At 37.4% G+C, this 18,597-nt stretch overlaps 1 protein-coding gene across 1 annotated transcript in view; it reads left to right on the top strand.

The window, feature by feature from the left end:
• Positions 1-1,294: 1,294 nt before the first annotated feature.
• Positions 1,295-18,597, top strand: part of mthfd1l (methylenetetrahydrofolate dehydrogenase (NADP+ dependent) 1 like) — a 45,082-nt gene continuing 27,779 nt past the window's right edge. The window contains exons 1-17 of the mRNA XM_048206467.1: positions 1,295-1,689; positions 5,114-5,198; positions 5,285-5,335; positions 5,544-5,597; positions 5,734-5,858; positions 6,134-6,234; positions 6,942-7,078; positions 7,305-7,416; positions 7,794-7,876; positions 8,088-8,185; positions 8,288-8,461; positions 9,252-9,388; positions 9,943-9,989; positions 13,308-13,415; positions 13,610-13,684; positions 14,607-14,709; positions 17,949-18,025. Coding sequence (XP_048062424.1) covers positions 1,457-1,689; positions 5,114-5,198; positions 5,285-5,335; positions 5,544-5,597; positions 5,734-5,858; positions 6,134-6,234; positions 6,942-7,078; positions 7,305-7,416; positions 7,794-7,876; positions 8,088-8,185; positions 8,288-8,461; positions 9,252-9,388; positions 9,943-9,989; positions 13,308-13,415; positions 13,610-13,684; positions 14,607-14,709; positions 17,949-18,025 — 1,800 coding nt within the window. The 5' untranslated portion in view covers positions 1,295-1,456. The remainder of the gene's footprint in view (positions 1,690-5,113; positions 5,199-5,284; positions 5,336-5,543; positions 5,598-5,733; positions 5,859-6,133; positions 6,235-6,941; positions 7,079-7,304; positions 7,417-7,793; positions 7,877-8,087; positions 8,186-8,287; positions 8,462-9,251; positions 9,389-9,942; positions 9,990-13,307; positions 13,416-13,609; positions 13,685-14,606; positions 14,710-17,948; positions 18,026-18,597) is intronic.

Below are 18,597 nucleotides of genomic sequence, written 5' to 3'. Positions count from 1 at the left end.
AGTAGGAGTCGAGGCATCAAAAGTAACTAAGTAACGAGTCGTTTTATGGATGATAACTGTAATGTTATTACTGAAATCTAGTAATTTTACATTACTAGTTATGGCAAAAAGTAATATTATTACTGTAACTAGGTACTGCCCAACACTGGTGATAACTAAGTATATAACACAGATGTGCTGTAAATTCTGTTGATTTATATGCACTACTTTACAAAAGTTTGGGTTCAGTGAGATTTTTTTTCTTAAGACAGTAATACTTTTATTCAGCAGCTATGCATTAAATAAATCAAAAGTGACAGTAAAGACATTAACCCCCAGTTTCACAGACAAGGCTTAAGCTAGACTCAAATGCATTTGAGTTTGAGGTGTTTTAACTGAAAGAAATTTGTACTGACATATCTTAAAATATGTCACTGCCTTTGTTTTGTCTTAAGATGCACACCAGTAATGTTTTTTTTCTAGTGTACGTTTATAAAAGCTACTTAAATGTCCTAATTTAACTATAAGGCCTAATCCTACTTTAGGCTAAACCCTGTCTGAGAAACCAGGCCTTATAGTGTTATAAAAAATATTCCAAATAAATGCTGTATTTTACTTTATATTCATCAAAAATGTTAATCAGCACAATTTTTTTCAACAACATTGATAATAAATGTTTCTTTAGCACCAAATCAGCATATTAAAATGATTTTTGAAGGATCATGTGACTGAAGACTGGAGCAATGGCTGCTGAAAATTCAGCTTTACATCAGAGAAATAAATTACATTTTAAAATAAATCAAAATAGAAAAGAGTTATTTTATATTGTAATATTTCACAATATTACTGTATTTTTTATTTAAAACAAATGCATTCTTGGTGAGCATAAAATACTTATTTTTTAAACATTTGAAAAATCTTACAGATCCCATGAACAGTAGTGTATAAGCTACTTACAAACACAAAACTCATGACATGAGTGTGCTTGCTGGATGAGGACAGGTTAATAAGATGACATCAATTAGACAATGCTGTTCTTGATATCTTATGTGCTGCCTTCAATCATTCTGTTTGAATAAAACTGTTAAGTCATGACTGCCACCATTGTGACTAAATTTCTTGTCTTTGCACATTTATGATATATTAAATTCATAAAAATATAGTTAGAACAACAACAACAACATAACAACATAGCTACTGACCTGTGGTAAAGATTTGTAAATAGAAAGAAAATAAGGTTACAAAAAGAGAAGCTATTGCCAGTAACAGGTGAGTCATTTGTTCTTGCTCAGACTTGAATAATTATTGCATAAACGGCAAGACAATTGAGCGTTCCTTCCTTGTGTGCATTGCGCGCGCTCTCGCCTCCACTCTGTCGGACGCGCGCTTGACTTGTCTACTAGTCCAGTATTGCTTGAGATCACCTGAGCATCAGACAAGACACCACGCTGCTTAGCAACTCCAGACCAGGAGCAAGATGAGACTGTCGGTCGCTTTTCGCCATGCACATCTGAGCCACGCGAGCATAAGACAATCACGCGCCGGTGTCAAAGTTTTAAACCGGAAGAACAGATTCATACCTGATAATAGCAATGTTTCTTATTTACGGGTTCGGGAAGCAAGTTCGACCAGCGGCACAACTGAAACGGTGGCGAGCTTTAAAAGTCACCCACGAAAAAATGATGGACTGCTGTATGAAAGTGCTGTTGGGTAAGAATGAAACACTATATTAAGTCCCTAAACCTTAATTGGATAAATCTTTCATTTTCTAAAATACTCTGAATGGTTTTTTGACTGAAACCGTTTTGTTTGGTTTATATAGCGACTTACTAAACTATCTATTGTTCTGTCTTTGATTTGTTTCCACGTGCTACCGGTGTTTGGGCGCCAGCTGATGTAACTTCTGCCTCCCATTAGTCCTCTGTCTGTACACCCTTTATACAAAGTGAACTATGCAGGCTATATATGTCAATGCTGTTACTGTCTGAATTCAATTTTTTCCCCAAAAAGTGACTTTTTGTTTTAACTAAGGTTGAAAGCATGTAGTTATTTGTATGTAAGTTTTACACTAAATGTCCTTATTTAACCCGTTCCCCTGGTGGACGATCACAATATTGACTTTCCTCACATATTTAAATATGCGTTATTGTAAATAACTGAAATTTGCTGAATTTATTGAAGATGTCATAAATTAGTTTTATTTAATGTGGACCCTGAAAATTATGGAAGGCTCAGACCTACTAAAGTTAAAGCTGTTTATTATTTAAAAAAAACCTACTACTGCAGATGTAAAGCCAGATTTACCATGAACAGGCATCTCAACCATACAGTAGAGTTTATATATATATATGTATATATATATATATATATATATATATGTATATATGTGTGTGTATATATGTATGTGATAAAAATTTTGACACAATTTGACTGTCAATATAAATTTTAAGAGTTTTTTTAGACTTTAAAGTTAAATTGTTTAAAAGGAGACCATGGGAGTGTTGTAACACCATCAATTTGAAAAATATATTTAGGGGTGGAATCACTGTCATACATGACCACCACCTTTAATAAGTGACAGAAGTTGTAAGACTATAGAAATAGAATAGAAATATAAAGATTTTACTGGACTTTTCTGTTCATTGTAGACAGAGTTAAAATTGTTAAAAAGCGTTACAGAATACTCTCCTGTGATGGAAACTTGTGTATGTCTGTATTTAGACTTTAATCATTGCCAAATCATACCATACAAGTGACCCCTATGTATCCCAGAGTCAAAGGTCAGCTAGCTGCTATAGGGGGTTAAAGTAATCGGTAAAGATGCCTTTGCAGCCAGCCTCACAAAAGTTGCTTACAATGATGCAATAGACTCCTCTGTAACCATAAGATAAGTTTATCTGCTGCTAGTTAAAATGTGTTGGCCAACCTGCCTAAAATGATTATATTCAGCTGAACAAATCTGATCACTCTTAATATTATTCTAATATTTATTTTATTTGTCTTTATTGCTTTGTCATACAGCACAGCAACAGAACATTGGTGTAGTTGTTATATTCTGCATGTGTATGCCAGAAATGCCAGTTTAAGAGTTTTAAACTTGATCTGGGCAGGCACAGGGTGAAGTTGTGTTTGAATATTTAGAGCAGTTGAAGATCTACTTGGAATGTCAAAAAATCTGAGAAAAAATATTTGTCTTTGGGTAATATTGGATTAATGATATAGCTACATCCCGAATTCCAGAAAAGTTGGGATGTTTTTTAAATTTGAATAAAATGAAAACTAAAAGACTTTCAAATCACATAAGCCAATATTTTATTTACACTAGAACATAGATAACCATAAATGTTTAAACAGAGAAATTTTGCAATTTTATGCACAAAATGAGCTCATTTCAAATTTGATGCCTGCTACAGGTCTCAAAATAGTTGGGACAGGGGCATGTTTACCATGGTGTAGCATCTCCTCTTCTTTTCAAGACGTCTGGGCATTGAGGTTATGAGTTTCTGGAGTTTTGGTGTTGGAATTTGGTCCCATTCTTGCCTGATATAGTTTTCCAGCTGCTGAAGAGAAAGATTTGGACTGCAGACAGGCCAGTTCAGCACCTGGACTCTTCTACGACGAAGCCATGCTGTTTTAATAGCTGCAGTCTGTGGTTTTGCATTGTCCTGCTGAAATACACAAGGCCTTCCCTGAAATAGACGTCGTCTGGAAACCTTTATATATTTTCAGCATTCATAGTGCCTTCCAAAACATGCAAGCTGCCCATACCGTATGCACTTATGCACCCCATACCATCAGAGATGCTGGCTTTTGAACTGTACGCTGATAACACGCTGGAAGATCTCCCTCCTCTTTAGCCCGGAGGACATGATGTCCGTGATTTTCAACAAGAATGTCAAATTTGGACTCGTCTGACCATAGAACACTTTTCCACTTTGAAACAGTCCATTTTAAATGAGCTCTGACCCACAGGACACGATGGCGCTTCTGGACCATATTCACATATGGCTTCCTTTTTGCATGATAGAGTTTTAGTTTGCATCTGCAGATGGCACGGCGGATTGTGTTTACCAACAGTGGTTTCTGGAAGCATTCCTGGGCCCATTTAGTAATGTCATTGATACAATCATGCCGATGAGTGATGCAGTGTCGTCTGAGGGACCGAAGAACACGGGCATCCAATAAAGGTCTTCGGCCTTGTCCCTTACGCACAGAGATTTCTCCAGTTTCTCTGAATCTTTTGATGATGTTATGCACTGTAGATGAGATTTGCAAAGCCTTTGCAATTTGACATTGAGGAACATTGTTTTCCACAATCTTTTTCCACACTCTTTCACAGATTGGAGAGCCTATGATGAGCAAAGAGTGTATAAAAAGAAGTAAAGAGTCTCTCTTTACTTCTGAGAGACTCTGCCTCTCTAAGACATCCCTTTTATAGCTAATCATGTTACAGATCTGATATCAATTAACGTAATTAGTCGTTAGATGTTCTCCCAGCTGAATCTTTTAAAAATTTCTTGCTTTTTCAGCCATTTGTTGCCCCCGTGCCAACTTTTTTGAGACCTATAACAGGCATCAAATTTGAAATAAGCTCATTTAGTGGATAAATGTTTAAACTGAGAAATTTTACACTGTTATCTATGTTCTATTGTTAATAAAATATTGGCTCATGTGATTTGAAAGTCTTTTAGTTTTCATTTTACTCAAATGTAAAAAATGTCCCAACTTTTCCGGAATACGGGTTGTAATATTTGGCCTAAACATGCAGCTAACTATTGCTCTATTTGATCTGAGGTTCAAAGTCTGAGTTTTAGAGTCTCAGAACATGCAAGATGTTGGAGTGTCTTTTGATGTTTGATGCGTGGTTGACATTGATTCTTGGAGCAGAACAGTCAGCAATAGATAACCAAGTTGTTTAAAACACTTATCAACTTTGTAAGCTTGATAAGTTTAAAAAACAACAACTGATGTTGTATTGATTGTATAGGATGTGTTCTGTGCTCATTCAGTGAAAAGTTCTGCCCTGTTAACAGCAGTTAGTTAACATGCAGAATGCTACTATTGATGAAATTTGCTATGAAAGCACTATGAGTTGAATGGTTAAATATATTCTATGTTTCCATCTTATTTACAGTGACATTGTTCAGAGGAGCAGAGAGGAGCTCAAAGCTATTAGAGAAACCAACCCAGGCCTCAAACCTACACTTGCTATCATACAGGTGTGACTAGAGAGCGTGTATGTGTATCTGTTTGTATGTGAATGAATCTCAGACACTGAAAGCTGGTATGTTTTTACTTCTGATAGGCTGGTGAAGATGACAGTTTGCTGGAGGTGAATAAGAAGATGGCTAGAAAGGTATAACTATGTGTCCAACATCACTATTTTCCAGGTTTAACTGATCAACACCTCTTCTGGTTGATGCTGTTATTACACCCTCCACATATGTGTGTGTATGCACATTTTCCATTACATCATAGTCTTTTTTTTTCTAGTCACTAATAGCTTCTACAATTATAGTAAATAACCTTGAATTTGTTGTGTTTTGATTTTTGTTTCCACACAGATCGGCTTGAACGTTATGCAGATTTGTCTTCCGCACCAGTGCACAGAGGAGGAGGTCAGTGATATTGCGAATCTAAAATGCGATAAATAGCTTTTGTGAAGAAACACAGATATTATATACCTTACCATATATAACATTCTTAGAGAGGCCTGTGCAGTTCTGTCTCCTGAATTTTGCCTCTGTTCTACAGGTGATCGAGGAGATTTTGCGGTTAAATGAGGATTCTCGTGTTCATGGCATTTTTTTGCACCTTTCTCAGTCCTTCCTCTCCAGAAGTGTCTGTAATGCCATCAAGCCACAGAAGGATGTGGATGGGTAAGCTACATGTTCATATGTGTAAACGGGGTCTAAAAATCTTCAATGGTGGGTAATTTGAGAAATTAAATATATTCTATCTGCCATGAGACTGTATTTTGCATGGTATTTAGTAAAAATAATTTTATTCAAATGGCAATTATGAGTTAGATGGTAAATATTCATACCTTTTAATATATTCTAGATGCACTTATTTTATTTAATTGTAGCAAGTCTTATTTTGGGGTAGAAACTGTATGTTTTCCACACAAAGACATTTGTATATGTGTTTGTAGGGTCTCTGATCTTAATGTTGGCCGTGTGGTGTTGGGGGATCAGAGAGATGGTTTTGCTTCACCTGTAGCTGGAGCTGTGCTGGAGCTACTCGCCAGGCATGGTGTGTTATGCTTGTTTATGCATTTTGGCATATGTTGTTATTACACAGACATTCAAATGTCTGTCCAAAATGTTTCACAGACACTAAATGCTAATTCTAATGAATGGAGTGCCTTTAAAAGTAAATTAAATGAAGATGCATGTACACTACTATTCAAAAGTATGGGGTTGGTAAGATTTCTTAAAATGTTTTTGGAAGAAGCCTCTTACACTCACAAAGACTGCATTTATTTGATTAAAAACACAGTAATATTGTAAAATATTGTTTTCTATTTTAATATATTTGAAAATGTTATTCATTCCTTTGGTAAAGCTAAATCTTCAGCATCATTACTCCAGTCTTCAGTGTCACATGGTCCTTCAGAAATCATTCTAATATGCTGATTTGGTGCTCAAACATTTATTATTAATGTTGAAAACAGTTGTGCTGCTTAATATTTTTGTGGAAGCTGTGGTACATATTTTTAGGACTATTTAATGTATAAAAAGTTCAAAAGGGTTTTTTTTTTTGTAACATTAAAATATTTTACTGTCACTTTTGATCAAATTAATGTGAGCTTGCTGAACAAAGGTGAAAAAAAAAAAGTTTTCTGCCCCCAGACTTTTGAATGGTAGTGTTCTTTTATTGCAACATAATACTTGAGGTGAAGTTTATGATGAGAGTCTGTTTAAATTTACAGCATTTACCTTTTTGTAACTCACATTTAGATGCCACATTGGTTGGCAAGATGGCAGTGCTGGTGGGTGTAAAGGGCCCCCTGAAGGTAGCTCTCCAGTTCTTGCTGCAAAACAATGGCATGATGGTGCAGACCTGCCAGTGGAGCTCAAAGCACCTGCAGAAACAGGTAAATCAGCAGATAGATAAATGGGGTAGTGGGAGATTTTTTTTTTTTTTTTTTTTTTCAGGTCAATTTTAATGCACAGTTTGGTATATGTACCAGCAGGGGGCAGTGCTGCTTCATTTCATGGACATCTCTTTAAATCATTTGAGGCATACTTACTTACTTTCTTTCTTTCTTTCTTTCTTTCTTTCTTTCTTTCTTTCTTTCTTTCTTTCTTTCTTTCTTTCAGATCATGGATTCAGATGTGGTGGTATTTTTAGAGACGGGCCACAAGGGCCTCCCACCCACCTGGTTAAGACCAGGTGTGGCAGTCATCAACCTCGGTTCAGCCCTAATGGAAGGTACATTTCTTCAAAGTAAAGCTGTAATGCTTGGCAGACATTTTTATATTGCTGGCATATGTAAAACAAACAGGGCTCTTCTTAGCTTCAGAAATGTTATCTGAGAATTGAAGGAACTATTTTAATTGTACTACCCTGGATGAGAAAAAAAAGAATGTGATTCCTTCCAAAATGATTAAGTCAGGCATGCAGTTTTCTTCACCTTTCATTACCTGCCATCTCTTTAAGAGAACTTAATGGATATAGAGGCCCATGCTATTTCCTTCATAACCCACAGAGATTCCATTAGTGTGGGAACATAATAATACACCACTAATTGTATTTCCTTAGATGCTCAGTCTGGGCCAACTTTTCATACGTATGATCTTATTTCCTAGAACACCCTGACAGTTGGGAGCCCAGGATTGAAGCTAAATCTGATGCAGGAGTTGGGCCTCTAAGTGCTGCACTTAGAATGCAGGTGAGAGGCCTTCTGTTGATGTTACTTCTTTCTATTAATGTCTTTAAAATAGGCTAAATTATTCTATCAACAGGTGAAAGCTGAATTTTCAGCAGTCATTACTCCACTCTTTCTAATATGCTGCTTTGATACATTGTGTATATATAACAATGCAATAAATGAAGAAAGAATTCATGAAGAAGTGTTTGCTGAGATGTTTGTGATCTGTCAGCATGTAGTGAGGAGCAGCAAGCGGTGGATACAAGAACAGGAGTACCAGCCATGGAGGCTCCGCCCACTAAAACTTCAACCACTTTCACCTGTGCCTAGGTATGAGCAGCCTTGGCTTTTGGTTCCTTTTGCTGGTTCTTTTGTGCAAAGAACTAATTGGTCTCTCCTTCTTTCTGTTTGGATGTTTCTGTAAACCCTCAGTGATATAGAGATCTCCAGGTCACAGACTCCCAAGCCCATATCCCAGCTGGCTCAGGAGATTGGGCTGCTTCCGGAGGAGCTGGAGGCCTACGGGAAGACCAAAGCCAAAGTCCATTTGTCCCTCCTCAACCGCCTCCAACATCAGCCTGATGGCAAATATGTCCTAGTGGCAGGGTGCGACATCAGTTTTTACTTCTGTCATTGAAGTTTAATTCATTTCACAAACTGATATGATACTAAAGCAATGGTTAATTTTTATTGAACCACAAAGTTTAGAAAACGTTGACTTAATTTGTTGAACAGGTTATTTAATTTGTAAATCTGCTTTTTTTCAATCATTTAATGAAATTATGATACTTTCAGTGGTCAAAAGCATTTTAGGAAATCCTCAGGTCAGTTTTTGTGTTTTCATGCTCACGTCCGTGTGCAAGTTTGTACTCTGCCTCTACATTCCTAGAGAGAGTGATCGGTGGGCCCAGGGATCTTATCTACTGCTGACTCTCAAGCCTACCAGGAGCCTCCCTTTCATCCGTGTGTGTGAAGCGTGGCTCGGTCAGCTCCGATTGGGGGCCCAGGGCCTCTTTTATGTGTGTGGGGAATGCGCAGACCCCTAGCTTTATCAGCGGCCCCTTCCCTATCCCCTAACTCTCCTTCTTTAAGTCCCGCTCTTTGTTCTGCCTACAGACGCTGTGAAGCAGCACTGCCCTCCCCACTCGGCCTACTCAATTACTGTCAACCACTGGCATGCCTTTACTGCACTGCCAAAAAAGCCACTCCACAAAGACAGAGAGAGAGAGAGAATGCTGATGGGGAGAGGGTTTGCCAGCAGTCTAATATAGTGAGATCAGAGGGGGAAAAAGAAAAGAGAGGAAGGGATAAGGATGAATAGATGTAGAGTCACAACCTTCTCTCATTGAATGTGGGAAAGCATGTGTTGATAATGTTTTTGGTCTATGTTTTTCAGTATAACTCCCACTCCTCTGGGTGAGGGGAAGAGTACAGTGACCATAGGGCTGGTCCAGGCCCTCTCCGCTCATCTCAAGCTCAACTCCTTCGCTTGTCTGCGACAGCCTTCCCAGGGTCCTACGTTTGGAGTCAAAGGTGTGTTTTTGTATGCGTTTTTTTGTTGTTGTTGTAGTGTATGGATTACAGTAACTAACATGTTAAGGAAGGTCCCGAAGGTGGTTCCAAAATGTAGACATCAGAATTAAGCAACCTTCTAAGATGCCTTGATTAGCTGGATTTTAATGTGGCATCACGTGTGCTTCGTTGATTAGGCATTCCCAGAATGCCATGTGATGAGTTCAGTAAAATAAATAAAATATGGTGGATGAGAGGAAAAATGTTAATATAATTAAATTTATTATGAATATTGAAGAGTAATTAAAACTTAAATATTTTTATTTGAATTTACTTAAAAAAAAAAAAAATAAATAAAAAAAAAATTTAAAATATATAGAGGTTTCCTATGCAAATTTATGTGGAGTTTGTAGTTGCCTATGTACATATTCAAATCAGTCACTTATTAGGCAGTACACAGCAAGGCAGCTCACTAGGTCTTGAATCAGAGATAATGTCTGGCTATCTCAGACATATTGTCTTGTTTTCTTTTCTGTGTGTTTGTCAGTCTGCTTCATTATTTTGTCTCCCTGCAGGAGGAGCGGCGGGTGGGGGATATGCACAGGTCATTCCTATGGAGGAGGTGAGTGACTACAGACATCCTGTCTCCCGCTATCACAAAGCCCTTTCCCTTAGTATGCCACAACTGATGAAAGCCCTTGAAGAACTCACACAGACATTGAGACTAAGTAAAAGAAAGTGCATAGTCCAAAAGTTTGAGACCACTAGTGAAAATTCTTTTTTGTTTTATGCTCTTTTTAATTGATTTTTTTTTTATTACTAGTTGATAAATTCCATTCAATTTGAAAAGAGAGTTTAAATGGAAAAATAACAATTCAAAGTTTCTCCTTAAAGGCACAATATGTAAGATTTTTGGTTTAAAGTATCCAAAAAACACTAAACAATATTATATATTTTGTTATATATATGACTAGAGTACTTACATTATCCCAAGAATGTTTAAATCCAGAGAAATAAGCAATTTTAATCAGGACACAGAACATGTCCGTGCATCACCTATCATTGACATCATACCCACGTTACTCTTGGTTTCCGGTTTCATTTTGCAGAAACCATGGAAACACCAAAGATGCTTTATTATATTATGTGTTTTATTAGGCAGGTGTGCAACTGTTTGGATGGATACATTCATCGACAGAACTAATCATGTTATATTGCTCAACACATTAAGTCTTATTGTTTAAATCTCATTTTCTTGATTTACAGCGAGTACCATGTATTACCATGACTAATATTGATCTAGCTTACTGCAGTGTGCAACAAGTGTCTCATAGTATCCACCGAGCGAACACAGAATAGCACGGTAACAACATTCATTACACAAATATATCTAATATGATAAACAGCGCTGCTTTACCCCAGATACGAATGACCGGAAGCAGCGACTGCGACATAATAAAAGTTCCACTGCTCTCGAGCCGTGTGGTGTGCTTGTCTTTCATTGCTCCAGCGGCCTTGTCTCTGCTTCATACTACAGTAACGTTAATTATCTCATCCATGAACATGATTCTGCCTGTGTCCCATCCTTTTTCCACCGGCTGTAGACGTGAAGACAACATCTCCCATGATTCCGGCCAAATCAAGGCGTCATCAAGCTATACCTTTGTTTTGAAAAAGCGACCTTTAGCGGTGAAAATTTACATATTGTGCCTTTAAAATTTCCACCTTTTGCTTTAATGACTCATTTTTCAAAATAGTTAAGACTTGTATGTCTAGTTTATTACATTTTGAATCCTAGATTTTCAATTTGATCTCAGACTTTTGGGAAACACTAAATGTGTCTGTGTGAGAGAGCAGATACTGCGTTTTATCAGAAGCTTCAAGGCAAGGCAAGGCAATTTTTATTGGTATAGCACATTTTATACACAATGGTAATTCAAAGTGCTTTACATGAAGAACCAAATACATAATAATAATGGAACACATAAGAAATAGATATAACAGTAAAAACAGAGAATTTCGCTATCTAGATGGAAGAGTTAGGAAATTTCAGGGAGTTTTTTGTTGTCCGTCAGAGCGGATCTAAACGTATCTATCCATCAGAGCGGATCTAAATGAATCTTCCTCACGCAGAGGGATAACTGTTTTTATTTGTCAGGTAGCTGTGCGTTTAAACATTACCCTTACAGACAAATCTTTCTGGACTAACTCTAAACAGAGCTGCATCCAGGGATAACCCTAAAAAAACAAAAATATTTGTCAGACAGCTGTGCGTTTAAACAGTACCCTTACAGACAAATCTTCCTGGACTAACTCTATACAGAGCTGCATCCAGGGATAACCAAAAATAAATAAATAAATAAATAAATAAATGTCACAGAGCTGCATCCAGGGATAACAAAAAAAAAAAGAAAAAACTTACTTCCTAATTCTCCTAGCTCTTTCAACCAGACAGCAAGATATAAAATGCATTAAAAGTCAGAAAATAAAATAGATACATAAAATATATAAAATGCATTAAAAATGAAATAAATAAAAAAAAGAAGAAAAAGAATTGAAAGAATAAAAAGATAGTGTGTAGAAAATAAAGTATAAACAGTTCGGACATAGCACAGTGCTCAATCAGCAAATGTATAGGTAAAAAGATGTGTTTTGAGTCTCGATTTGAATGTGGCTACTGTTGGAGCACATCTGATCTCTTCTGGAAGCTGGTTCCAGCTGCGGCTGGTGTAACAGCTAAAAGCAGACTCTCCCTGCTTTGAGTGAACCCTTGGTATTTCTAAGTGACTTGATCCTGATGATCTGAGAGATCTGTTAGATTTATATACCATGAGTATATCTGCAATGTATTAAGGTCCAAGGCCATTGAGTGATTTACAAACAAGTAGCAGTACTTTAAAATCAATTCTAAATGCAACTGGAAGCCAGTGTAAGGACCTGAGGACTGGTGTGATGTGTTCATGTTTTCTGGTTCTGCTCAGAATCCTGGCAGCAGCGTTCTGTACGAGCTGCAGCTGTCTTATGGTCTTTTTGGGAAGACCAGTGAGGAGCCCATTACAATAATCCACCCTGCTGGTGATGAAAGCATGAACAAGTTTCTCTAAGTCTTGACTGGAGACAAAGCATCTAATTCTTGCAATATTTTTGAGATGATAATATGCTGATTTAGTTATTGTCTTTACATGGCTACTGAAACTCAGGTCTGACTCCAAAATCACACCAAGATTCCTGACTTAATTTTTAGTTGTTTGACCCCTAGAGTGAAGGTATGCGTTCACTTTGAGAACTTCATCTTTGTTTCCAAACGCAATGAGTTCAGTTTTGTCTTTGTTTAACTGAAGGAAGTTTAGGCGCATCCAATTTTTAATTTCATCAGTGCATTGGCACAGGGAGTCAATGGGGCTGTAGTCGTTAGGTGATAGGGCTAGGTAAATCTGGGTGTCATCTGCATAGCTGTGATATGCAATTTGTTTTTTTCTCATTATTTGGCTCAGTGGCAGCATATATAGGTTGAACAGGAGGGGTGAAAGTATTGAACCTTGAGGGACTCCGCATGTCATGGATGTCCACTCAGACTTATGGTCACCGATACTCACATAATAAGCTCTCCCTTCTAAGTATGACCTGAACCATTTAAGGACCATCCCAGAAAGCCCAACCCAGTTTTCCAGCCTATCAAGAAGTATGTTGTGATCGACAGTGTCAAACGCAGCACTGAGATCGAGAAGAACCAGCACTGATAATTTACCTGTTTAGGCGAATATCATTTATTATCTTTATGAGTGCTGTCTCTGTGCTGTGATGCGGTCGGAAACCAGATTGAAAGTTGTCAAAGTATCCATTCAAGCTTAAGAACTTGTTCAGCTGATTGAAAACAACTTTTTCAATGAAAAATTTCAGAAAGCAGCTTCCTCTCTCTCACTTTCTCTTTTTCTCTCAGTTTAATCTCCACCTCACAGGAGACATCCACGCTATAACTGCAGCCAATAATCTAGTGGCAGCAGCTATAGATGCCCGCATTTTCCATGAAGCTACCCAGTCAGACAAGGTAAACGACTGCAATCATAATGTGTTTGTGATTTCACACAGGACTATCTCCCTGAGATTTAATGTTGTGGCCAATCAAGTGTTAATCAATCAATAGCAGTGTAATTAAAGGGGATTGTTTCTGGTTCTATTCAGGTCTATATCTGCATGTTTATTATTTCCTTTAGCTATAGTTTTTCTTTTTTTGTCTTATAGGCCCTGTACAGCAGGCTAGTGCCATCTGTTAATAGTGTGAGACGCTTCTCTCCAATACAGCTGGCTCGCCTACAGGTGAGTCTGAACGAGATCTTTGTACCGCTGACTTTAACTTTTATTGCTTCATAATACCCTCATCAGTTGACATCGAAGTCAATAGGCCAGTGGTTCTCAATTAAGGGAACAGGAGCTTCAGCAAACCTCCAAGGGGGCCTCAAGATGACTTAAAATGATGTAAAATAAGACAAAACAAGCATTAAAACTACTAAAATTTCTATTTAATTCTTATTTTAGTGCATCACCTCAACAACACTGGATAAACATGGATAAATTTGTTATCCTAATATTAAATGTGATTTTTTTTTTTTAATTTCTTTATTTCTGTGGGCATTTTTGTAATGAATTTACTTTTTCTAGTTATACCAAGTTAAATATTCTATCAGGTTAAAATGGTTAAAAAATGTCTTAGTAAATAGGAACCCTGTAAATATCTTGATGCAGTACATCTGGTAACCAACAGGGGTCCTCATGCAGCTACTGCGAAACTAGTGATTTTTTTTTCACGAGGCTATAATTTACAGCGAGTCTCAGCAATTCACAAGTTTCAGTGTTTTTCTCTTTTTGTTTAAGTAAACAAGTCAAGTGTTGTGTTATGTTGTCTGTGACACAGATAAGCTGAGAAACTCCTCTAAACACAAACTGTTTATGTTTGCTCAGGGACAAGATTGGGTTGACTTACATTTGGAAAGGCAAAGCTGATAAATTTACGAGAGACGACCAACGATTTGGAGAGAAATCTATTTAAAAAGATAGTCTGAAAGACATTCATGACCACACTATTTGCCAATTGGGGAAAAATCTCCCGAATCTGAATCAAGGCCAAAACTAACTGCAGTAATAAACTTTTAATAGTAGGTTTGTTTAATGTAAATGATCAGCTTTTTCATCATAGTAATCAATGCACTTGTGTCTGTCTCTTCCTCACTGTTGTTTTCAGCGACTTGGAATAAACAAATCTGACCCCAGTGACCTCACACCACAAGAGGTCAGCGCATTTGTCCGTCTTGACCTTGACCCTGAGAAGGTCACATGGCAGAGAGGTAGGATCCTGTGCAATGTGGATTGATTTACTGTTCTTCATATGGTTTGTTCTTCTGAGAATCCCTCGATGCTTGATGGGTCACAGAAGGATTTAGAGATTGTGTTGAAGGAAATACACTGCATGCTTCAGCTCACTGACTCTGTGTCATGACACAATATGTGGCCATTGGCTGGATTTTACTGCTTTATTACTTTTTGAGTCGGTTAGTAAAACACCATTACAAACTGGCCATGTCATTACATCTGCGAGCAGTTTTTGAGAACAAGTCCCCCTTGAACATATGCAGTACTGCATCTACTCTTCGCACCTGAAAGGGATGCCAAATGTAGACCTTCTGCATTAGGTTATGACGCAGTGGCCTCTGATAGCTGCGAGCACTGGGGGATGAGATTCAGCTGGATTGGGGTGTTTCCAGTTTCACTCGTGGTCGCCTGGGAACATCTGCAGCCTTTAGCCCTACATTCAGAAGATAGTGCTGCAGTGACTAATGGGATATTTACTCTGTCGGTTCAAAAGTGCACACTAAGATGAGGGGCCTGGAAGATTAAGAACAGCTTTACATCTCTCTCCTGCTGCGAATGCAAAACTGTCTGTGTGTTTGAGAAGATCCGACAATCCTTTCAACTTTCTCTGTGACGTTCATAAATGTAATGTTTAAACCATTAGGGTTTTCCATGTTCATTATGGGAAGATATCATGATGAATGATGATCCTCGCACTACATCATCATGGGCATTCTTGTTATTAATCAGTCTTTAGATAAAATGTTTTGGATGTGCCGTATGTTATGCTGTAGTTTATGTACACTGTGTTCTCACAGATAGATGAATTGAAACAGATACACAAGAGAAATATGGGAGACAGCCAGAAACGGACTAAACCACTGATGTAATTTTTGTTGCCCGAGACATGTTTAAAGTGAGGCTTATAATAATTGTTCTGCGTTTCTATGAGAAAATACCAGAGGGTTTGAATTCTTTCCCCTCCAACTTCTTGGCTCTTTGGGAGTTGTGTTTATGTCTCAAGTCTCATACTGCCCCCTCCTACATTTAGCTTGGCTGCAAGAAAAAAAAAAAGAAAAAAAAACAAATTCAAAAAGTCTTTGAGGAATGCATGCTTATTGCAAGGTTATGGTTTCGCTTGGCGTCCATCCCTCTGGGTCTCTTTAGGTCATTGGTTTTTTGAGATTCATTAGATTGCCTCATACATCTCAGCAGTGACAGCCAGATCTGCAAAATCTGTCCAGCTTGCAGCACTTAGCTGAGCTCCCTTATGATGTGAATCTCTCCAGCCATTGTCTTCAAACATAACACTGCTACGTTTGAGCATATAGAAACAACCAACCAATGTGATGTTATTGCAAAATTAGTTATTGCAAAATTAGACACTAAAGGCAGAAACACTGTTTATTTCATGCGTCTGTCAGTTTTGAGATTTTGAGCTTTTTGGCTTTTCATAAAGTGTTTTTTCAGACTAGTGAAATCTCCACTTAAGCAGCACTTAAATAAACCAAACTTTACAGTTTTAATTATATCTATATTCTGAAGGTTTTTACAGAGGGGTTTGTTCATATATAATTTGACTAATTTTATACAACTTATTCCTAAAAAAAAACGGTGAAATTTTTTTCTGGCTGTTGACAGTATTTTTTGATTTGTAATAAAGAGAAATCATAATCCCCTCTTTAAAAACCTTTAAAGGTGCCATCGAATTGAATTTACCTCGGCATAGTTAAATAATAAGAGTTCAGTACATGGAAATGACATACAGTGAGTCTCAAACTCCATTGTTTCCTCCTTCTTATATAAATCTCATTTGTTTAAAAGACCTCCGAAGAACAGGCTAATCTCAACATAACACCGACTGTTACATAACAGTAGGGCTGGGCGATATATCGCATGCGATTGTCACACGCATTTCATCAGTAAAGCCGGTTCCCTGATTACCGCTAAATCGCCATCACCTGCACATCCGTAGTTCACTGACAAGCTACGCAATATCACGTGCATTATCTTGTAAATTGTCTTTCTAAATGTTTCGTCAGCATGTTGCTAATGTACTGTTAAATGTGGTTAAAGTTACCATCGTTTCTTACTGTATTCACGGAGACAAGAGAGCCGTCGCTATTTTCATTATTAAACACTTGCAGTCTGTATAATGCATAAACACAACTTCATTCTCTATAAATCTCTCCAACAGTGTAGCATTAGCCGTTAGCCACGGAGCACTATCAAACTCACTCAGAATCAAATGTAAACATCCAAATAAAGACCATACTTACGCGATTAGACATGCTGCATGATGAACACTTTGTAAAGATCCATTTTGAGGGTTATATTAGCTGTGTGAACTTTGTTTATGCAATGATAGAGTCGAGAGCTCTTGGGACGGAGAGCGCGAGCAATTAAAGGGGCTGCAGCCTGAATCGGCGCATTTCTAATTATGCCTCAAAATAGGCAGTTAAAAAAAAAATAAAAAATCTATGGGGTATTTTGAGCTGCAACTTCACAGACACATTAAGGGGACACCTTAGACTTATATTAATTACATCTTGTAAAAAAACGTTAGATGGCACCTTTAACTCTAATATGTCAACAAGTTGAAACAAGAATTTGAACCTGGCTTTATCCAATGTTCAGAAATTTGTTCTTGAAATGTATGCAAATGAGTGCATATGTAATTAGACAATGCCTCATTTGAATATTTAAACAACATTTCAGAAAACTTGTAATACAAAAATGTTCTTAATGTAATCAATTAACTGGAGAAGTATGGTGATATCTACTAGTTAAATTATTTTAATTCTATTCACCTGCGATGTCTTGCCTTAAAGATGTTTAAATGAATTAATTGATAACTTATTCCTTCTGTCACTCTTAGTCCTCTTAGTCCTCTGTATATTTGAGGTGAAGATAATTAGTATAAATAGTGACATAAATCCTGCTGCTTCAGGCAACTTGGAATATAGTGCACAGTCATGTTGACTACTTTTATGGCGCTTTTACAGTCCTTAATGTCCTTTTTGATGCATTAAAGTTTCAATCCCCATTCATTGTAATTGCGTGGGAATGAGTGACCAGTACATCCTTAATTTTTCCTTTTTGCATGAGAATTACATGAGAATGAGTAATGGTCACACCATTTTTCGTGTGAACTATCCTAAAGTAGAAATGCAGGCTTTTGGTTCCTTTTTTTTCTTCATTCTAATTTCAAAACATGTTTTCCTGTTTCCAACAGTTGTTGATACCAATGACCGATTTCTGCGTAAGATCACTGTTGGCCAGGCCAACACAGAAAAAGGCCATGCTCGCCAGGTACGTGCTTCATACTTCTGATTCAGTTATCCAACAGTTAAAGGTGATGCATAATAGTTTTGTCACCTTTCCTCAGTGATTATTTGCCTCCCACTGCTCTAAATCTCTTTCTCCTATCCCTTTTATGTATATTTCCCTTAACTGGAATCGAAGTCCTGCAGTTTGTCAACTGCTGTCAGAAATAATGACTTTTAAACCAAATCAGGCAGATAACGGCATGCTCTTCAATGGGAAACAATCTAAGAAAAAGCAAATGTTTCAGAAAAGGTGTTATTGTGCACATAGCAAACCCTCTGAGCTGGCCAAGAATTTGCTTACATTTGTCTCCCTCCCACTGTACCAAAACCACTAAAATGTGCACTACAGCAAAGCACTTTTGTTCTTGAGAGACATACAGTATACTATGTGTGTGTTTTGGACAGACAGCAAGAGTGTGTGTGTGTGTGTGTGTGTGTGTGTGTTTGAAATTGAAAACAAATGCACTTAAGCATGTTACCTCAGGCTTTGCAAACATTGACTCAGATCACCTCAGCAACTAGGGTGCTGTAAATGGACTTAAATGGCAAGTAATG

Source organism: Megalobrama amblycephala, linkage group LG11 (genome assembly GCF_018812025.1).
Source record: "Megalobrama amblycephala isolate DHTTF-2021 linkage group LG11, ASM1881202v1, whole genome shotgun sequence".
In the NCBI taxonomy this organism is placed as follows: Eukaryota; Metazoa; Chordata; class Actinopteri; order Cypriniformes; family Xenocyprididae; genus Megalobrama; species Megalobrama amblycephala.
Note: the sequence above shows the minus strand (reverse complement) of the source record. Positions and strands in the feature narration are given on the sequence as shown.